This window comes from Sphaerulina musiva (assembly GCF_000320565.1).
Source record: "Sphaerulina musiva SO2202 unplaced genomic scaffold SEPMUscaffold_1, whole genome shotgun sequence".
Lineage (NCBI taxonomy): Eukaryota > Fungi > Ascomycota > Dothideomycetes > Mycosphaerellales > Mycosphaerellaceae > Sphaerulina > Sphaerulina musiva.
Window position 1 is genome coordinate 805,180 of NW_016017383.1, and position 18,162 is coordinate 823,341.

The 18,162-nt window shown below is 50.1% G+C and overlaps 7 protein-coding genes across 7 annotated transcripts; 3 read left to right on the forward strand and 4 right to left on the reverse strand.

Moving 5' to 3' along the window:
• Positions 1-2,663: 2,663 nt before the first annotated feature.
• On the reverse strand, positions 2,664-4,858 carry SEPMUDRAFT_129390 (uncharacterized protein; the record flags this gene model as incomplete). The annotated part of the gene is made up of 4 exons (XM_016902283.1): positions 4,167-4,858; positions 3,305-4,115; positions 3,225-3,253; positions 2,664-3,163 (listed from the first exon to the last, which is right to left on the reverse strand). The coding sequence occupies exons 2-4, from the start codon at positions 3,526-3,528 to the stop codon at positions 2,664-2,666; spliced, it is 753 nt and encodes a 250-aa protein (XP_016764566.1). The 5' UTR covers positions 3,529-4,115; positions 4,167-4,858.
• A 309-nt stretch (positions 4,859-5,167) lies between these two features.
• On the forward strand, positions 5,168-7,166 carry SEPMUDRAFT_145691 (uncharacterized protein). The gene is made up of 5 exons (XM_016903204.1): positions 5,168-5,780; positions 5,847-6,130; positions 6,241-6,316; positions 6,391-6,531; positions 6,692-7,166. The coding sequence occupies exons 1-5, from the start codon at positions 5,510-5,512 to the stop codon at positions 6,868-6,870; spliced, it is 951 nt and encodes a 316-aa protein (XP_016764567.1). The 5' UTR covers positions 5,168-5,509; the 3' UTR covers positions 6,871-7,166.
• Positions 7,167-7,646: 480 nt separating this feature from the next.
• Positions 7,647-10,203, reverse strand: SEPMUDRAFT_55800 (Ferric_reduct-domain-containing protein; the record flags this gene model as incomplete). Its single annotated transcript, XM_016909376.1, has 6 exons — positions 9,757-10,203; positions 9,639-9,679; positions 9,290-9,583; positions 9,042-9,225; positions 8,885-8,980; positions 7,647-8,825 (listed from the first exon to the last, which is right to left on the reverse strand). Exons 1-6 carry the CDS (start codon positions 10,171-10,173, stop codon positions 7,647-7,649), a joined length of 2,211 nt encoding a protein of 736 aa, XP_016764568.1. The 5' UTR covers positions 10,174-10,203.
• Positions 10,204-10,499: 296 nt separating this feature from the next.
• SEPMUDRAFT_112497 (uncharacterized protein) lies at positions 10,500-10,943 on the forward strand (the record flags this gene model as incomplete). Its single annotated transcript, XM_016900981.1, has 2 exons — positions 10,500-10,537; positions 10,619-10,943. 2 exons carry the CDS (start codon positions 10,500-10,502, stop codon positions 10,941-10,943), a joined length of 363 nt encoding a protein of 120 aa, XP_016764569.1.
• A 1,356-nt stretch (positions 10,944-12,299) lies between these two features.
• On the forward strand, positions 12,300-13,693 carry SEPMUDRAFT_145692 (Grp1_Fun34_YaaH-domain-containing protein). The gene is made up of 3 exons (XM_016903205.1): positions 12,300-12,893; positions 12,962-13,292; positions 13,358-13,693. The coding sequence occupies exons 1-3, from the start codon at positions 12,470-12,472 to the stop codon at positions 13,503-13,505; spliced, it is 903 nt and encodes a 300-aa protein (XP_016764570.1). The 5' UTR covers positions 12,300-12,469; the 3' UTR covers positions 13,506-13,693.
• A 615-nt stretch (positions 13,694-14,308) lies between these two features.
• SEPMUDRAFT_145693 (uncharacterized protein) lies at positions 14,309-14,841 on the reverse strand (the record flags this gene model as incomplete). Its single annotated transcript, XM_016903206.1, has 1 exon — positions 14,309-14,841. A coding segment is annotated over one exon (298 nt), but the record flags the coding sequence as incomplete, so codon positions are not given.
• A 1,401-nt stretch (positions 14,842-16,242) lies between these two features.
• SEPMUDRAFT_129395 (CBD9-like protein) lies at positions 16,243-17,780 on the reverse strand (the record flags this gene model as incomplete). Its single annotated transcript, XM_016902284.1, has 3 exons — positions 16,243-17,221; positions 17,289-17,631; positions 17,741-17,780. The coding sequence occupies 3 exons, from the start codon at positions 17,778-17,780 to the stop codon at positions 16,243-16,245; spliced, it is 1,362 nt and encodes a 453-aa protein (XP_016764572.1).
• Between the last annotated feature and the right edge of the window lie 382 nt (positions 17,781-18,162).

Below are 18,162 nucleotides of genomic sequence, written 5' to 3' on the forward strand. Positions count from 1 at the left end.
CCCGTTGGAAGGAACACGATGACTAGAGTCTAGGTACTGATCCTTATTGCGTTTGGAGTGCGTCTTGTACAACATGATACCTCGAAACTCCCGAAGTTGTTGCGTTGGAATGGAACACGAACAGGTGGATTCAGAGTGGAACCCCGAACGTTTCCGTTATCTTGAACATGTTTCCAGTCTCTAAAGGCATCACGCCGTACGGAAAGTAGCATTCAGGCCCTATATACCGCAGCTAAGGCCACAACTACTTGCTTCATAGATAGCGCGTAAATTAGGAATGCTTGAAGAGAATCTGAACGAGCCAAGTTCTTGAGTTTGAGCTACCAGCCCCTTGCAGAAACTCGCTACTTCTGTGATACACATACGGAGAATGTAGCAAGTAAGATAGGAGGAGTTGGTCGTATGGAAACAAGTAAGGTCTAGTCCTCTAAGTAAGTGAATGTGCAATCCAATTTTTGGGTGTAGTTTATGCCTGATGCACTTTTGCAGGGATGTTGTTGCTATAACAAACTTCTCGTGCCTTATACAACAAGGAAGACGCATCTTCACCTTATGCATTATACTACTACCTTCTATACCATAAACCCATCAGGCAAACTACTCGATAATGAGTGTCTTCAAGAATATCCAGCATATCTGGCTCAATCGTCGCACGACCAAACTGGAGCCCTTGATACTTGCCGTTGAGGCATTCAGCGATGCCATATCACGAAGCTACAGTAACAGTACAGATTTCTGCACTCGGAAGTATATTCTGCCACATCGGAAGCTACTACCTGAGCCTTCTTGCCCTTCTTTCACTGCCTACAGTTTCTCTTTGACACTAAGAGGCGATTTCGAAGTATGGGAGGAACCTAACAAGGATGGGATTGCAATATGCAAAGGGATTCGACACGCAGGAAGCGTCCTTGGTCACTGGACGATAGGATTAGGTCCGCGTCGAGTCAGTACGGATCAGACATACTTGATAAACATCGAATGCGGCTCTCGCCACCAGATCCGTATCGTGGACTCTGCCGACGTTGAGTCTTGTGATAAATCGAATTCGCTAGCGCTCGGCAAGACTATAGTCTAGTGGACTGGCGAGAATGGATGCGTTGCGACTGTGAGAGCGTGATGGCTCTCCTGCTCACGAGCAGTACTGTTTCTTGGACTACACAAGAAATATTCACCAGGCTCTGCCTTCGATCACCGCTCGCGGGATCAACACACTATTGCCATAATTATTTTACTTCGATAAGACAGCATTTCGAACTTACGACAGTCTGTAGGGCAAGCCAACTCATCTGCAACCCTGATCCTGCATCGAAATCCGCCAGATACATGCGACATTACGATACGCGAGTCATGCCGGCTGTGGTATCATTGTCGAATGTGGAGGACCAAGTTGGTGCGTGCGTGCATCTGAGCAAAACTCCAGGACCAGCCGTAAATGACGAGCAGCTTCGAGTAAGAGAGAAAGAAAGAGAGAGCGAGAGAGACACATGTCTCCCAACCCCCCAACTAGGAGGTACCTCGTGAGTGCATTTGAGCAAAAAAAAATCCCCCTCCCAAACCCTTGGTTGCATGTATAGGTACACATCACACCACACGTTTGCCTCTCGTCGACAGGGTAGTGATGACAAAGGTACCTACTACCTAGGTACATATGCCTTTTTTTCGGCTTCGGCTCCGCCTTCGTTCCCTTCTCAATGATCAGCATAGAACCATAAACTCCCGCTACTAAGACATACTATAATACTGATGCTGACTGACTGACTGACTGACTGACTGACTGACTGACTGACTGACTGACATTGCCGCCGATATCAAACCTATCGGCCAGATACGGAGCAGAATTTCGATGAGACGCAATTCAGGCCATAACAAAATTCAAACTGATCGATCTATCTAGACAGAGACAGACTAACCTTCTCCTCCTCCTCTTATCTTCATACGTATATACATAAACAACCGACTGATTCCTGATTAACATATATCGATAATAAAAGAAAAATCAGCCTATACGAAGAAAATTCTAGTTGCCGAATAGAAAAAGTTTTGTCCTACCTACCTACCTACCTACCTACCTACCTACCTACCTACCTACCTACCTACCTTACCTACCTAATCGATTGGATGGATTTATTTTTCCGACCAACTAGCTAGCTAGCTGGCTTATTGTATAAAGGTTTTCAAGTCCCCAGGTTCCTTACATAAGGTAAGGTAGGTTTATCATGCATGATGATGGACTTCACTGACTTACTTTCGAGATGAAAAGAAAAACCGAGTCCAGGGTAAATCACGTGGAGAAGGAGAAAAAAAACCAAGAACTTCACGTGTTTAGCTTGGAGCGCGATTGGTCAGTTGAGTGAATGAGTGAGTGCTCTGAGAATTGAGGGAAAGATTATGGCAAAATACAACCAACATCACATCTTTTTCCTCTGCTTCATCATCATCATCATCATCATCATCATCATTCCTACTACAAAGCCTACAGCCTACAGGTTGAGCTATAGGCATATCACTATCGCCATACGTCATGACATTGCCATACATGTATTTTAGCCCACTTTTCCTCTTCAAGACTCAAGGCCCCCCAACTCATGACCTCCTCCAGTACGCGGTACTTGCTTTTCCCAGCCTTCGCCGTCGTGGAGCGAAAGTTGCTCGTGGATACCTCTCTATTGTCCGTCACCGTCACGTCCGCCATCGCGTCCATCACCACGCTTGGCGATGTATTGTCCGTCACCGTCGCGTCCACCATCGCGTCCATCGCCGCGCTTGGCGATGTATTGTCCGTCACCGTCGCGTCCACCGTCACGTCCATCACCGCGCTTGGCGATGTATTGTCCATCACCGTCGCGTCCGCCATCGCGTCCATCACCGCGCTTGGCGATGTATTGTCCGTCACCGTCGCGTCCGCCATCGCGTCCATCACCGCGCTTGGCGATGTATTGTCCGTCACCGTCGCGTCCGCCATCGCGTCCATCACCACGCTTGGCGATGTATTGTCCATCACCGTCGCGTCCACCATCGCGTCCGTCACCGCGCTTGGCGATGTATTGTCCATCACCGTCGCGTCCACCATCGCGTCCATCGCCACGCTTGGCGATGTATTGTCCGTCACCGTCGCGTCCACCGTCACGTCCATCACCGCGCTTGGCGAATTCGGTAGGCGATACTGTTGAGCCAGTCAGTTGTCTCTTGTTGAATTTGGTTCGAACAGTAGATCTTGCACTTACCTTCATTGCGAGCATTGAGCTCCGGGGCCCTGTAAATAATTAGCCGAGGTCGACAAATGAGGAGGATTCAGAATATTGACATTAACGGAGCGGCGTAAGCAATGGCAAAGAGCCCTGCGAATAGAGTCGCTGCTTTCATGGTGAAGGTAGTTCGAAGGAAAGTTGAGCAAAGGATACTAGAAGCGGTTTGTTGTGCCCCGATGTGGACTTGAGAGAGAGACAATCTTCGACAGTGCGCTGTCTTCATAGGGCGTTTATATATTGCTCCTGGCCGAGCAGAGTTCTGGTGTACCCTGTAGACCATAGTCGACGACAACGCAGTCAACTTGGAGCATGGCAGAGCTCGGGACGCTTTGGCAAGGAGGTCGGTCTCGGGTGAATCAACCCTCTGGAGTGTTGGGTCATGGTCAAGGAGAGTACGCTTGGGCAGGATTCCCTGAATGAGGTAGTCTTACATCTACCAGATGAGCCTGTGGCCTCGGTTTTCCCCTCAATGTTTGCTAAGAGAAACGAACGGTACGAAGGGGCGGCGGCGGCGGCGCTCTCGGCAAGATGGAGAGCTCTGCCATCTCTCCTCGGGTCACCTCTGGAGGCAGTGATCGATACTAGGGCGATGTCGAGCTCAGTGGTCCGTTGAGCGTGCTACGAACAAACTTGGTCGCTTGTAGCTCAACCCAGTCATCTCAACAGCTACGCCCTTTTTGGAAATATCGATGGCCACGTGCAGGCTGACGACTTATTCTCTTTGCATTGGCGTCGGTGATCGATGCTTTCGTCCATGATCGATGCGCCGACCTTCGGGCCTCGCTCTCAGTGACTTGATCCGCATACGAATGTGCTCGTACGGCAAGTGCCGATGCTGATGGCTAGACTACATTTTGCTGTCTCTTGCTTCAGCGAGTAAGGATAATAGTATGCAACATGCGATTCAAGAGGCCATACCCCTTGCAAGCCTATGATGTGTTGCGGCCTGGATTACGCCGAATGCGGCGGTACAACATGGGAAGGTGCATTGGATGTGGAAAGCTGAGGTTTCGTGCTCTGAGGCAAGTAGTTGAGTCCATCTGTCTGCTGAGGGTAGGAGGTACAAATTCTCAACGAGGTCTGCGGACCATTAGTGCTTTGGCGGCTTGTTTCGCGTGTTTGGAGAGACCACAAGGCCTCAGGGCAGCTCTGGAGTAGCAGCATTAGTAGCATCACAGCAGTGTGATCATATTCATGCCCTGAGTAATGTAGCTGGCAAACGAGAGACTCACTCCTGGCGACTTGGGTCTTCATCCATGGCCTTCTTCGGACGGCTTGCCATGTTGAGCCCTAAGCAGCAGCATGCCTGTGCTGTCCTGTCCCTATTGTCATGAGGTCTGGAGAGTTGCATTGTCCACTGCGGAAGTTCGAGGCATTCGCTCCCACCATGAATGGCTCTCCCACGCTGCTTCATTGCATGGGAGCTACATTGCCGACATGGCTCTGGGTGCAACACGACGAGCAGCTGACGGATGCGGGGAGGGTCAAGAGCCGTCAGCGTCACAAGTACGATGGTATGGTATGGTATGGCCCTTGGTGTGCGTTTCTGCTAGCGTTGCAGACAGCTGATGGTATGGTATGATATGGCATTGTTGAAGCGTGCGATCGAGACAAGCTCCGGCGCCAGGATGGCGAAGATTTCCATGCCCCTGCGGCGTTCAAGGGTGGAGGAGAATCTTATCAGATGGGATGGGGTAATCTGATTAGATGCACCCGGTCAGCCGAGTTTTTCCCGTCCATAGACGGATCTGATAAGCGTGGGCAACCACTTCCGATGTTCGGCCAGTAATTTAGCGAGCCTCCACGGTCTAAGCTACCTCCGTACCTAGGTACCTTACCTCCCATACCTCTACCTTACTCTCCCACCTCCCACCTCCCACCTCCCCCCACCCTGACACCAACATGTTGCTGCTGAAATCATGACATCGACTAATCAGGGGAGCACGAAGGCACGACCAGGCTCAAAAGCTGTCTGATGATGCGTTTGCGAGCTGGACCAAGGCTGGTCCTTGCTGCTATGGCAAACCCTATGCATTCATCCTACACACATCCACCCCTACGGCAATCGGCAGACTCACCTGAGCAGCATTTCAAGCTCCGACTTCTAGCGAGACCTCATGGGGAGAAGGACGGGGGAGGTGAGGTCTAACCGCTGCCCCAATGATACAACATCGACAGCAGCAGCAGCCATGAGTGAATGAATTCTCGAGCTTCCCTTCTGCTGTTTCTACTCACTCGTGCTCTCGAACAAGCTGTGCACCATGGAAAAGTTCTCCTCATTCCTCAAACCACACCGATATGTCTCGCTCACCCAAGACTCACAAGCCTCAGACTCCATGGAGAAACTGTTAGAACCACAGGAACTCGAGGCCCGGATACGTCATGGACGATCGGGCGTGCTGCTGACGTGGTGCCGAGCAGCATACCTCCTCATAGCTTGGGTCTTGACAGCTTCATTGGCAAGCCTGTGGCTGAATGCGCTTGTCAATCCTTCTGACCTCAGAGGGATTGAACTGAAGGATCTCGAATTCAGTAAGTCCAGCCACGAAGGCATCGAGGCCAGCCAGTAATCATTTGGCTGAAAATGGCGTTTTGCAGAGGCCGCTGAAAGCTGGATTGAGCGAGACATTGTCAAATTCACCGGCACACCCATCTTTGAGACACAAGATATCGTATACAGAGAGTACAACCGAGATTACAAGCAATACCTTGGAAATTCTACCGAAGCCCGGGACAATTGGCATGAACTACTGCGTGATCGATACTTTCTGGTCACTGAAGACGAAATGAAAGCCATCTATCCGAACAACTATAAGGAGTACTATCACACCGCGCTGGGGTGGTGGATTGGACTTGATGGATTTCATATCCTGCACTGCGTTGTAAGTACCACATACAACCATGATCTGATGTGTTGTTGTTGTTGTTGTTGATAATGATGACCATAATCATGAGACTGCGCCGCGTCTTGTTCCTAACAATCTTTCTATAGTGGGTAGTGGGCAAAGCACTCGACCAGGCCAGATCTGGAAAGGCCGAGGACAGCGAGTATCAACGTTATCACGAAGGTAGGGAGAGAGAAGGGTCGACGACATGTATTCATACACACATAGATGAACACATAGCTGATCACGTCGTCCAGACCACTGCCTAGACATTATTCGACAATCAGTCCAATGCAATATGGACCTGACTCCCATACCCGAACGCAGATGGCACACCACTGAGCATCATTTCATCGACTCGGATCAAAAACACGTCTGCCGGAACATATGGACCTTGCGTAAGTCGAAAACATTTCTTCTTTGACAACCGAGATCTTGATGATGATGATGATGATGATGATCCTTCCTCAACCACAAACACCGAAAAAGAAAGAAAAAGAAAGAAAAAGACAAACAAATAAGCTGACCACGTGAAATGACAAATATATATATATATAGGCAAATTCCTGGACGTGCGACAAAACCGAACCAAACAACTCATCGCCGAGTACGAAGAGCGAGAGGGCAAGCCCTGGGTCGAAGAAGACAGTGCCATGGGTGTCTTTGGCTTTCCGGAATGGAAAGGTGAGATGAAGGATTATCGACCTCCTTATCTCGTAGAAAAGCTGTCCGAGTGAGTGAGTGAGTGAGTGAGCGAGTGAGAGAGTGTGTGTCTGAGAGAGTGTGAGAGTGTGTGAGAGAGAGAGAGAGTGTGTGTGTGTGGGTGTGGGTGTGTGTACCTGTGTGTATACCTGTGGACTTGTGGGCAGTGAGAAAGATCCTGCCAACCTTGCTGCTGCTGCTGCTGCTGCGAACCTCTTCAGAACCCGATTTTGACCCGATCTTGCCTCGATTTTGCATACATCTCGTCAAGTACCTGGTAACTTACTTTAGAGAAGATACCTTATATACCAAAAAGAAAAACTCCAACTCCAACTCCAACAACACCAACACAGCCAGGTATGTACCCAATGTAGGTAAGGTAGGTAAGGTTGACATAGAAGGTACATGTACCTCCTAGTTGGAAAGAACGAACATGGGGCAAAAAAGTCTCCTTTCAAAAAATCCGGATTTTCTTTTTTTTTCTCTCTTCGGTCATGTTTTCTATGGGGGGAAGGAAGTTGGTTTTTTTTTTCTTTTTTGTTTCGAAAATCGCATCAGATATGATTGAATGGATGGATCAATGGATGGTAAGCAAGGTAGGTAGGTCAGGTCGGTAGGTAAGGGTAAGGTATCGAACCAACATGAGGATAAATTGGCAAAGACACCTTAGGTACCTACCCTACGCATACATATACCGCACAAACACATCAACCCTCCACCTCAAAAATCTCCCTCTTCCTCTCTCACAGACTCACCAAATTTCTCAACTACCTACCCATCTAGCACCTTACTGACTTCACCCTCCCCTCACTCACCACGAAAAACTCTCATAATACAACCTCACATCCTTGTTACCCTGCTGCTGGCCATTATCTTTCAACACTCTTCCTACAGCATCCCGACAAGCCAGCCCCATGGAAGTCGGACCACAGCAAAACACTCCCAGGTCTCTCGCAGCGTGGTCACGACATTCGAAAATTGCTTTTTCGATATCCGGTCGGCCGGCGAAGACTTTGTAGTTGGCTGTTGCTGAGGGAGGTGATGGTAACTTCTCGTCGTCTGCCGTGAGGTAGATTTCGAGCTGGAGTTTATGAGTATCATGATGAGATTGGAGAAGATGGGCGAGTTCGTTTTGGAGAATGGCATGGCAAAAAGACCAAGTACGAGCGACCCAGAGGATGCGGACTGTCTGGTGGTGGGGAGAAGTTTCGAGGAGATGGGAGATGTGTGAGATGGCAGCGGTGATGCCGCTTCCGCCGAGGATCATGAGGGTGTCGGAGTGGCGATTCAAGGTTATTTGTTGGCCATAGGGACCTTCGTAGAGGAGGGTGAGTTGCGTGGAGTTTATACCGGAGGAAGAGAGCTTCTTTGCCAGTCTCTGTGTCCAGCCGGCTTGTGGGCGGATCAGGAAAGTGTGTTTTCGCGAGACTTTCCTCTCCGCTCCGGATGTGGCTGTCCTGGAATCTGTGGAGGCGTCTTCAGTGACATCCATCACTGTTGGTTCGGACTTGTGCTTCTCATCCTCCAATGCGAGGATCGTGCTCGGGGGTGTGGGACTCTCACTCCAGGAACACAACGAGAATGGATGGTTCTCGTATCCGCGCCATTGCTTCGGTTCGTAGATATGATAGTAGGCACCAGGTCGAGGAACCGATTGTTCGTGAAACAGGGACGACACATCAAGCCTGATAATGCCTGCATCTTGGTCAAAAGTCGCAGTGGTTTTGATCCTCCGGCCGCCCGTTCGCAGCATTGTGTAAAAGATTTTGAAGAATCGTACCAGTCTGTCGATGGCCCAGAAAGCGACACATGTCCAGATAAATGCCCAAAAATCTCTCCTGGTGTTACCCTTCCACAGAGACAAGTGCTTTTTGATCAAAATCAATATCGCCGCAGCCATGCCGATGTGGAGGGCCAGAAACAAGTCGTAAGCGCGTCTGCGAAAGTATCGACTGGAAAGGAATACCATGAAGCTCATCGTGATGAGACCCTTCGACCAGCAACGTCAGACATGCCACTCCAGAGTCAGGTTGAGATGCATGCACTTACAAAGATGCCGCAGCGATACCATAGATCTCTCTTCCACGATCTGATATATATGCCTTGTTTAGAATCTCCCGTGGTGTAACAGATGGCATGAACGAGCTGGACGAGCAGTGTCAGTATGGATTACTACCAAGAAATGGAGGAACTTCCCAAGACATACCGCCAGCACTACTGCGAGCCGTGCAATCCATCGGTGGAAGAAGTTGAATGTGTCAAAGGACCAATGTGTGAGCCAGATGAAAGGATTGTTCTTGGACGCAAACAACCAGACGAGAGGAAAGTTACTCAGTACCAGGAAGCCACATCGGTTGCCAATGAAGCGTTCGTACTGAACAGCGTGCCAGCTAAGAGAGTTGTGTTATCAGCTACACCATCCCTACTTTCGACAAAGCCTCAGGTAGCACTTACTCCAGGAGGCTGACCTCCATGTAGTTGTATCCCAAGAAGCAGAATACGAAGTTCATGAGTATGTACGCGAGCACGAGGAGAGCCTCGAGTCGGTTCGGGACCATGGCACTGGAATGAGGCAAAGCTGATGCAACCAACAGATTCCGCTGGAGCCAGCTGCCGGTCTTCTTCGATGCGGGAGACTTGGTCCCATCGAAATCTGGTGATTTCCGTGCAGATTCTCGAAGTAACGACAGTTGATGCAGACTAGCGGCAATCAGGAGAACGAGGGCCCAAAATCCGATGTTGCTCATGCTATGGCAAACGTTAGCGGCTGCACACCCATCTGAATGTGGTGGTGAGAACATGCGCGAGGGCCCAATCGAACGTCGTTGCGGTATTGCTCGCATTCTATAAATCGGTGTCATTAGCAAACCTTTCCTTCGACATGCATACGCCACAGGACTCGAAGGGCGGTCGCTCCATACCTCTGTATCATAGGCGAGTTGATAGAAGTTCTGATCGGGAACGACTTGGGTGGTATAGTTCCCATGGCGAACCTCAGGATATGAGACCCAAGTGACATTATCCGAAAGCAGTTGATGTGCTGCTGTGAAGTCGTAGGGCGGCAGCGGAGATCCATGACTGCTGCAGTAGGTCTCATTGATGGAAGGCAATCCCACTTTAGTCTGATGCCGAGTGCAGTACTGGGCGATGCAGGCGAACAGAGACTGGGCGTAGAGAGGATGACATTTGTTTTTGACGGCTTTGGGCACGTCGAAGACGGTTTTGTCCACCGCTCGGCGACAGCCTGCCGCACAGAGCCATGCTTTCGAATACACCTGAGCAAACGCTATAGCATATGAAGGGAGGAGGCCTAAAAGAACGATCAGTTTCCACTTCATCTTGACCCGGATCTGATTAGATTCCTGCCGAGTTTGTGGAAAAACGAAGACATCTACCACCGCAGCTAGCTTTTGCGGCGGAGAGCGCTTTTGTTGGAGCGACATGAATGCGAGCCTGCACATCTGCCGAGAGCAAGGATCAAACAATCGTTGCTCTGACCCTTGGCCTGTCGAACCAATGTACGATCGTACGAGTAGGCATGCATCCTTCTCTCATCGATGGCTGAGGCGATATTCTTCCCCCCGGAAAAATGTATCATTCTCTGTGTCACGCGTCGGCCAGGTTCGCGTAGGCGATGTCTTGTGTTGAATACGAGAGTCACATCATGAAGAAGCGACCGATGCTCGTCATAGGACTTGAGGTGTAGGAAGAAGGTGGTATAGGCTGGATGGTAGGAGGGCATTGCCGTTCTGGTTCTAGAATACTTGGCACCAAAACCAACAGCGACACGAGGATCGCCGTAACCATCACCATCGCCATCACCATCACCATCACCATCACCATCGCCATCGCCACTTCAGCAGCGTATCATGGCTCTATGAGTCTCTGCTCATCCACGACGGAGGCCATGTATCGCGACATCTATCACAACAGCGTCCTAGAAGCGAATACAGTATTCTTTGTTGACTATGCCCGCTGCCCTATGCCGCGTCTTGCAGTGGCCAGACATACTGTGCGATGCGCACACGTAGGAACAAGCGATGAGAGAAGACGTCGAATGGCAACAAGCCCCGAGAACAAGCACAGAGGCAAGGTCAGTGTGTTGTAAGCAGAGAGATAGGCTGAGAGAGGGAAAACCTCTTCCGCTTCCGCTCCGCCGTCCGTTGCAGCGACCTCGGATTACTCTACAACTTACCTAAGGTACGTCCTACCGTACGGGAGTAGCAGGTGGGTAGATACCTTAGGTACAGTAATTCTGAGCCACCATAACAGTTCATCTATACTATTCATCTCCTGGTGATCTCCCCCATGTTATTGTTTGCGCTTCCCTCGGTATACGAACAAAATTTAATATTATAAATCATCAGAATTAATAAGAGAGAAAGGAAGCCCATAGCCCATGGGGCAGCTGCACCTCAGCGAGTTAGCGCCGGCAAGGGGAAATGCGAAGAAAGAAAATTTGTCATGGATCGAAACTCTGGAGCTTGACTGTGTAAAAAAAGCTTGTGCAATTCTTGGAGACTGGGGACCTGATGAGGAGGGTGGGAACGACGTCAGCGCTGCTGTCTCTTTCTCTCTCTCTCTCTCTCTCCCTCTCTCGCAGACAGACACACACACAGACAGAAGATCGTGCACGATTCATCACGATAGTCACACAGCAGCAGCACCAACAGCAGCAGAAGATTCCATCATTGCCGAATGCCGAATGCCGATCACAACGCATCTATCTCCTCGCTCTGTGCATCTCCTCCTCTCCTTCTCTCCTTTCTCTCCTTCTCTCCGTGTCTACTCGCTTCCGGATACTTTGTTGCCGGTGTAGTACACCGACTCTCTACGTAGTCTGTTGCCACCACCCACGATCCACCGTCTGCTGCAACAAGAGTCACTCCCTCCACATGACTACGGATACATGTGAAATGCAGTACCTCCCAGACGCGTGTACAATAATAATTCGTTCAATGTTTTCCAATCCAACGTACGCTACGCTACCAGAAAGAGGGAAAGGCTGCGACGCGACAGAACTCCGTCTACTATCCTGCTTATGTGAATGTCAGTGTGTGTGCTGCCTGCACGTCTGGCCATCCCATCCTTATGGTCATGGTCCGAGCGAATTGTGCTTGTATCTTGCCGACATAGTAGGAGGCACAACAGGAGCGAACTCGTAGATCATACCGATCGACACCAGCATATACCCTTTTCTGTTGCACGTGCTCATCCTTCCCGAATCTGGAGGCACTTCGAGCCGTCATTGGTTCATATGGAGGAAAAAATGTCATCTCTCCAGTTTCCCCTTCTCCACCGCCCGCTCTTTGTATTATTGACTTACTCGGTCTTGTGGAGAAACGGAAGCTACTTCTCCACTCCACAACGGGTGGCTTGGTGTCTGTGCTGTGGAGGAGACGACTGGAGAGCATGGAGGGTATGGAGTTAGGTTGTCGTTCGACGAACGAACGAGCGGCTACGCCTCTTCTTTTGTGGACCGCGTTGCCAGATAGACGAGAGTGAGTTCCCTCCCATCATCCATATAGAGACTCTAATCCCTCCTCCCTCTCACTTCTGCTCCCTGCTTGCCCTCTTCTCCAATTTTTCTATACCCATAGTTCCACTTCTTTGGGATTGTGAAATACATCAATCATGTCTACCGCGCAAGAGCAAAACGACGTCCGAATGGGCGAAGCCGAAAAGTCGTACGGCTCCAACGGCATCGACCACGCCAATGGACTCGACGGAGCCAAAGCGCGCAAACCCTACGACTACGGCGGAAACCCTCTCTATCACGCGCACACCAACAGCGGCGAATCTGCGCGCTTGGCTTCGTTTGGTGGAGAATTGCAGCCGGGTCTTTACAAAGTCGATACCAACCGAAAGATTGCGAACCCAGCTCCTCTGGGGCTGTGTGGGTTCGCGTTGACGACCTTCCTGCTCTCGTTGATTAACTTGGGTACGCGAGGTCTGTCGGAGCCGAATTTGGTGATTGGTGCGGCGTTTGCGTATGGTGGTTTGGTACAGCTGTTGGCGGGAATGTGGGAGATGGCTATTGGAAATACCTTTGGTGCTAGTAAGTGGTCGTCTTTCCTTCTATTTCGCTGCAGAGATGAGGAAAGTCCTAACCGATCATGATCTTAGCTGCTCTTTCCTCCTACGGAGGTTTCTGGATCGGGACTGCGATTATTCTGACACCCGGTGGATTTGAAATCATGGAAACCCTCGAAGCCGAGAGCCCCGATCCCTTCCTGAACTCGTTCTCCCTCTACCTCTTTGGCTGGTTCATCTTCACCTTCCTGCTCTGGATCTTGACGCTGCGCTCGACGGTGGCCTTCAGTCTGCTGTTCTTCACCCTCATGCTGGCCTTCCTCTTCTTGGCCTTGGCATATCTCTTGCACTCCAACGGCGCTCCACACACGCACCTGTTGCGCGCCGGTGGAGCCTTTGGCATCGTTGCTGCTTTCGCTGCTTGGTACGTCTATTCACTTCGTGTTCCTCTCAGTGTGTACCTCCGTACTAACCACACCTCCCTCACAGGTACAACGCTCTCGCGGGTATGGCAGACACCAGCAACTCCTTCTTCATCCTCCCTGTCGTGCACTTCCCCTGGTCCGAGAAGGGACGTGAGCGACGTGGCAAGGTCGATAACAGCTCCGAGCGCGAGAGGCAAGGACAACATGTCTAGAGAGGAACGGACGAAAAGAAGAACATGGAATGTTTAATGTTCACGGAATCTGATCTGATCTGACATAGGCGAGGATTTCAAAGATACCCCCCAAATGATGATGAATATAGTTTGCTCTCCCAACATACGGGAGATGACTACCTTACCTATGTGTAGGATAATAATGGTATGATACCAATGAAATCAACACATAAATACTTGACTATCAAGCCCGAAAAGGACCATTACTGCTATTGCTGGACCTTTATGATGTGTTGTGGTGTGCGAATGGTGGAGGTAAGTAAAAAATCTCGAAAGGTCTGCCTCGGACACTCTCGCGTGACATGACTGAAGCTTTTCGGCGTAGTATACCTCCGATCACAAGACAAGCATCTTCGCAAGCATCTCCTTGCAGAAAGATACTATAGTTCTATCACCGTCCGGGTTTCGACTGGTACGTTGACATACATGACGTATCTGGAACTATTTGTTCTTGAAAAGAAAGTATCATTTGACAATTACATAGGTTAAGGTAGGGTTGTAATTGAGCTCAAAAGCCTCAAATGACATTTTGCATTGCATCCCTCCTAGGAAGAGGGAAGAAGCGGGGGTATCTCTTTGTTGGATGCTGTGTGTGTTTCTACCCGTGGTCTCTGTTCGCCAGGCTCTCTTGCTGTGTCATAATCTCATCCTTCAATCTTCTTTCCTAGGTACTGCTTCGCCTCCCAAAAGCCAAGCCAAGCCAACCGAACCCAACACCAACCAGGAATATTCCAGCCCAAGAAAATAAAACGAACGCCACCAAAAGAAAAAATCCGGATTCCTTGCTTCTCGCTCGAGCCAACGCCGTCATCACCCATCCATCCTTCCATAAACAATCCCATCCCGTCCCATCCCATCCTACCCAACGACTACTAACCACTCACACTCACACCCTCAAACCATCTCATCTCATCTCATCTCCTCCTCCTCCCATACAAAGCCTCCCTCGACGAAGGCTCATCAGTCGGGACCAACCCACTCGGTTTATGCACGACCACCACCACCGGCTGTTTGGGGCTAGAAGTTCTGCTTGATTCCTTCGATGATGATGCAGAAGAAGAAGAGGATGAAGGGTTTCGCTCTCCTCGGTAGGAGTAGTTGTAAGAATCGACTAGTTTGTGATTTTCTTGTCGAGCCATAGTGAGGGATGTGGAGGTAACTCTTGAATTGAGTTGAGGTGTGTGGTGTTGTAGAAGTGTCCAAGATCAGTGAGTCTCTTCGATCGTGGTGTAGATGATGGAGCAGTTGCGATAATGTATATATGTAGGTGTGTGTGTGTGTGTGTATGTGGCGTTCGCTAGGTAGGTTGAGGTAGTGAATATATCCAGTCCAGTTCCTCAATACAATAGGAGTAGGAGGTAGGTCAGGTCAGTTGGTTGTTTGTATACGAAACACTTGACAGAAGTCTAATAACAAACCGAAAGAAAAAGGGAGGCGACGATATATACACACATAAATACCATACAGTACTACATCCTCTCTCTCTCTGACTGAACATGATGGACCTGGTTACAAGCCTTGTCATAGGTACCTGAATTTTAGTTTCCACGCTAAAAATCAACAGGCACCAGCCCAGGCAGCCACTAGGTCAGGTATGTAGGGATTATAGGCACCAGGGCGACCAGCCAGAGACAACAAGGCTGATGAAGGCAGCGCAGCGCCTCATCATCATACAGTGGAATCATTCCAGGTCGTAAGAAATGTGACTCACCCTCGTGTCCTTTCATCATCTATAGGCTTGTTGGATGGTAGGATGGTAGGATGGTATCTAGCGTTGGCGGCCTCCCAACAATCATCTGTAACGCCTCCTCCAATTCGCTCCCAAATTCGCTCCTATGGAACTAGAATGCCTTGATGCGAACCATTGTTTTTCTTTTCGCCTTGGCCTGCAGACTGCAGCATACAGCTCTTTTCCTTGCGCAGGTACAATCGACCTACCTTACCTTACCTAAGGTATGTTTCATCACAAGGCCGGCCTATCCACTATGTATGTACATCCTACCTCATACACATTTCGCTTACCTACCTACCTTACCTACCTACCTGGTAGTCTGTCTGTCTTGATGATTGCGACCCAAAAGTGGCTTTGCGTCCCCCTCCGTGTCCGTCCGTCAGCACATGTTTCGAATTTCTTGAAAAAAAAAAGGGCCGCCAGTGAGTTTCCAGTGTACGTACTGTGTTGGTTGCCTTTGTTTCATATTCACCAATCTTACATGTTGGGCTGCAAGAGGAAGAAGAAGAAGAAGAAGAAGAACCTGTCAGGTCTGGTGTCTGCGTGGGAAACTACCTACACGAGGATTTAGGTAGGTACTGTAGCCACGCGAGAAAAAGAGCGACGCGCTTCGCTTCGCCCCGCCCCGCGCGCGCCCGTGTGTCCGGGTGGTTGACTAGGACGAGGACTAGGTGGGTTTGGACACAGTCCAATGAGGACGAGTTGTTAGAACTGCTACAGCCTCACTGACAGGGGGGTTTGTCTTCGGAGTGAGGCGTCTGAGAGAAGAATCTCTGCCTCACTACCAAGATACCTACATCATACATCATACATGGACCTCCACAGTGACAGTTGTACGTACTCGTCTTGCGTCGTCGTATCCCGAGGTACGCGCGTACAAAAACTATGGTCTCAGACTCATCATCATTACTGTATGATTAATTATTTCTGATCCTACCTAGTATGAGCAGCGCTCCGGATTGATGTCATTGATCCTTCACAATCTCATCTTCCCTTGGGAACCTGCGACATATGAATGCCATCTCCTCCATCAGCTGCGCTTCCCAGCTGTTGGTGTCCCTTCTTACTCTCGCTAAACGTCGACCCTCCAGCGCTGCCCGCTGCTTTCCTCTTGGACATTCTCACCTCTCCAAACACTGCGGCAGCAATATACATCACACCGACCACTGCCGCGCATACCGCGTAAGCAGTCTTCTCGCCCGTCGTAGCGTCTGCAAGCATCAGTCCCAGACCTCCGTTGATGAGTCCGAGCAAGATGACAACACGTCCGATGCCCAAATGCACGAAGCTGAAGATTCCCCTGCCGCCATGTGTCTTGAACATCTTGTGGTGGAGAAGTCCGGTCACAGGCTGAGAGAACAAGACGACAAAGAGTACAATCCCGATGATGGGGTGATAGCTGCCCAGCAGACTCAGCTGGGTGGCAATGTAGATGCCGAGTCCGAATGCGGCGATGAACAGCAAGAAGCCCACTGTCTGTATGGCGGCATGAAGCCAGACCAGTCCCGCGAAGTTTGCTACCCGGATCAAAATCGCTCCTGCAGGAAAGAGAGCTACGAAAGCAAGTGAAGCTAGTGTACCATGAGCGGTGGTGAGCGTGTCGCCGTAGTTTGAGTTTCCACCAAAGGGAGCGCTTGCGCCGAGGAACGTCGTATCAGAGGATGAGCCCATGTCACCACTGCTGGTAGGTCGAGTCGTTGTTGATGCAGTAGGACTGGCGCTGGATCCGACAGATGCTGTCGGAGAGTCTGCTACTGCAGCTGCAACGAAAGGGTTGGTATTGTCGCCGCCTTGCGCATCGGCAAGCGACCACCTGAAGGATGCATACTTCTGATGTTGCGATATATTCTCCTCAAGATCATCGGAATCGAGCGCATCACCAGTCCTGTAGGCGTATATCCAGTTTGCAGACTGAGCGGTGAAGTCCATCGTGCCACCCGACCACGAGTTACAATTACTACACCTAAGAGCCGAAAATTCAACAATCAGCAGATGCCTGGTGGTGTACGATAGCAATGCTGGAAACATACTTCACATTTGCAGTCATCATTCCATCTGCAACGCCCGAGCCTGCTAGTAGTTCAACCTGAGCATCCGTAGCATGCTGTGGCTGCACATGTCCTGTTCCCAGACGAGGAGAGACGGTAACATTCTGACCATCTGCCGAGGTGTACATGACGAAGATGTTCGAACCAGACATTCTTGACCCTTGTCCCAGTGCGACCCATTGATATTTGATCGGTGCGGATAGTTGGAAGTATATGTCGCCTTGAGAATTGGACTGCACTGTCGACTGCGGTATATTGAGGCTATAACAGACATCGGACTCTGGACACGTTCTCGCTATCGATGACTGTGCTATCACAGTAGAGCCTGAGGATGGTCAGTCATGCTCTCAGCTGGGTTGTATCCGTTCTCTACGATCGTTGTGCTATCCGAATGCCCGTTACTCGCAAACAAGATCTGCGTGGTTTGAACATACCGAGGCCCAGCACCGTGGCGAGTGTTGTCGAGGATCTCATAGCAGTCTAATAGCGTGGGATTTGCGTTGCCTACTCACGCGGCCTGGTGGTCGCTGCGTGAAAATGCAAGTCGACCTACTACTATAGGTATGCAGCAGATGCTCTCGTCTCCAGCGCTTGAATCGTGTACCGTTCGTTCCAGTGGAAAGAATCGATCGAGAAGTTTATCAGGAATGGTTGTCAAGGGAGGCACGACCTCTTGAAATAGAGTGCAATTACAATGGGGTAGCTGACCACTGGCTAGTGGCGTTCCTGGGAATGTCACCACCACGCCAATCCCCTTTCATCCAGTCCAAGTGTAGATTAAAGTTAGTATCCAACGTACGTACGTACAGCAGAGAAGAGGCGTAGAGGGTACAAAACCGCCCTTTCGTCCGCTTGT

Bases quoted from the DNA above. Each gene is read 5' to 3' on its own strand.
- SEPMUDRAFT_145691 (XM_016903204.1), top strand. From the start codon at position 5,510: ATGGAAAAGTTCTCCTCATTCCTCAAACCACACCGATATGTCTCGCTC. The intron at 6,131-6,240 runs GTAAGTACCACA...ATCTTTCTATAG, and splicing joins TTCATATCCTGCACTGCGTT to TGGGTAGTGGGCAAAGCACT. The intron at 6,532-6,691 runs GTAAGTCGAAAA...ATATATATATAG, and splicing joins CCGGAACATATGGACCTTGC to GCAAATTCCTGGACGTGCGA.
- SEPMUDRAFT_145692 (XM_016903205.1), top strand. From the start codon at position 12,470: ATGTCTACCGCGCAAGAGCAAAACGACGTCCGAATGGGCGAAGCCGAA. The intron at 12,894-12,961 runs GTAAGTGGTCGT...TCATGATCTTAG, and splicing joins TGGAAATACCTTTGGTGCTA to CTGCTCTTTCCTCCTACGGA. The intron at 13,293-13,357 runs GTACGTCTATTC...CCTCCCTCACAG, and splicing joins GTTGCTGCTTTCGCTGCTTG to GTACAACGCTCTCGCGGGTA.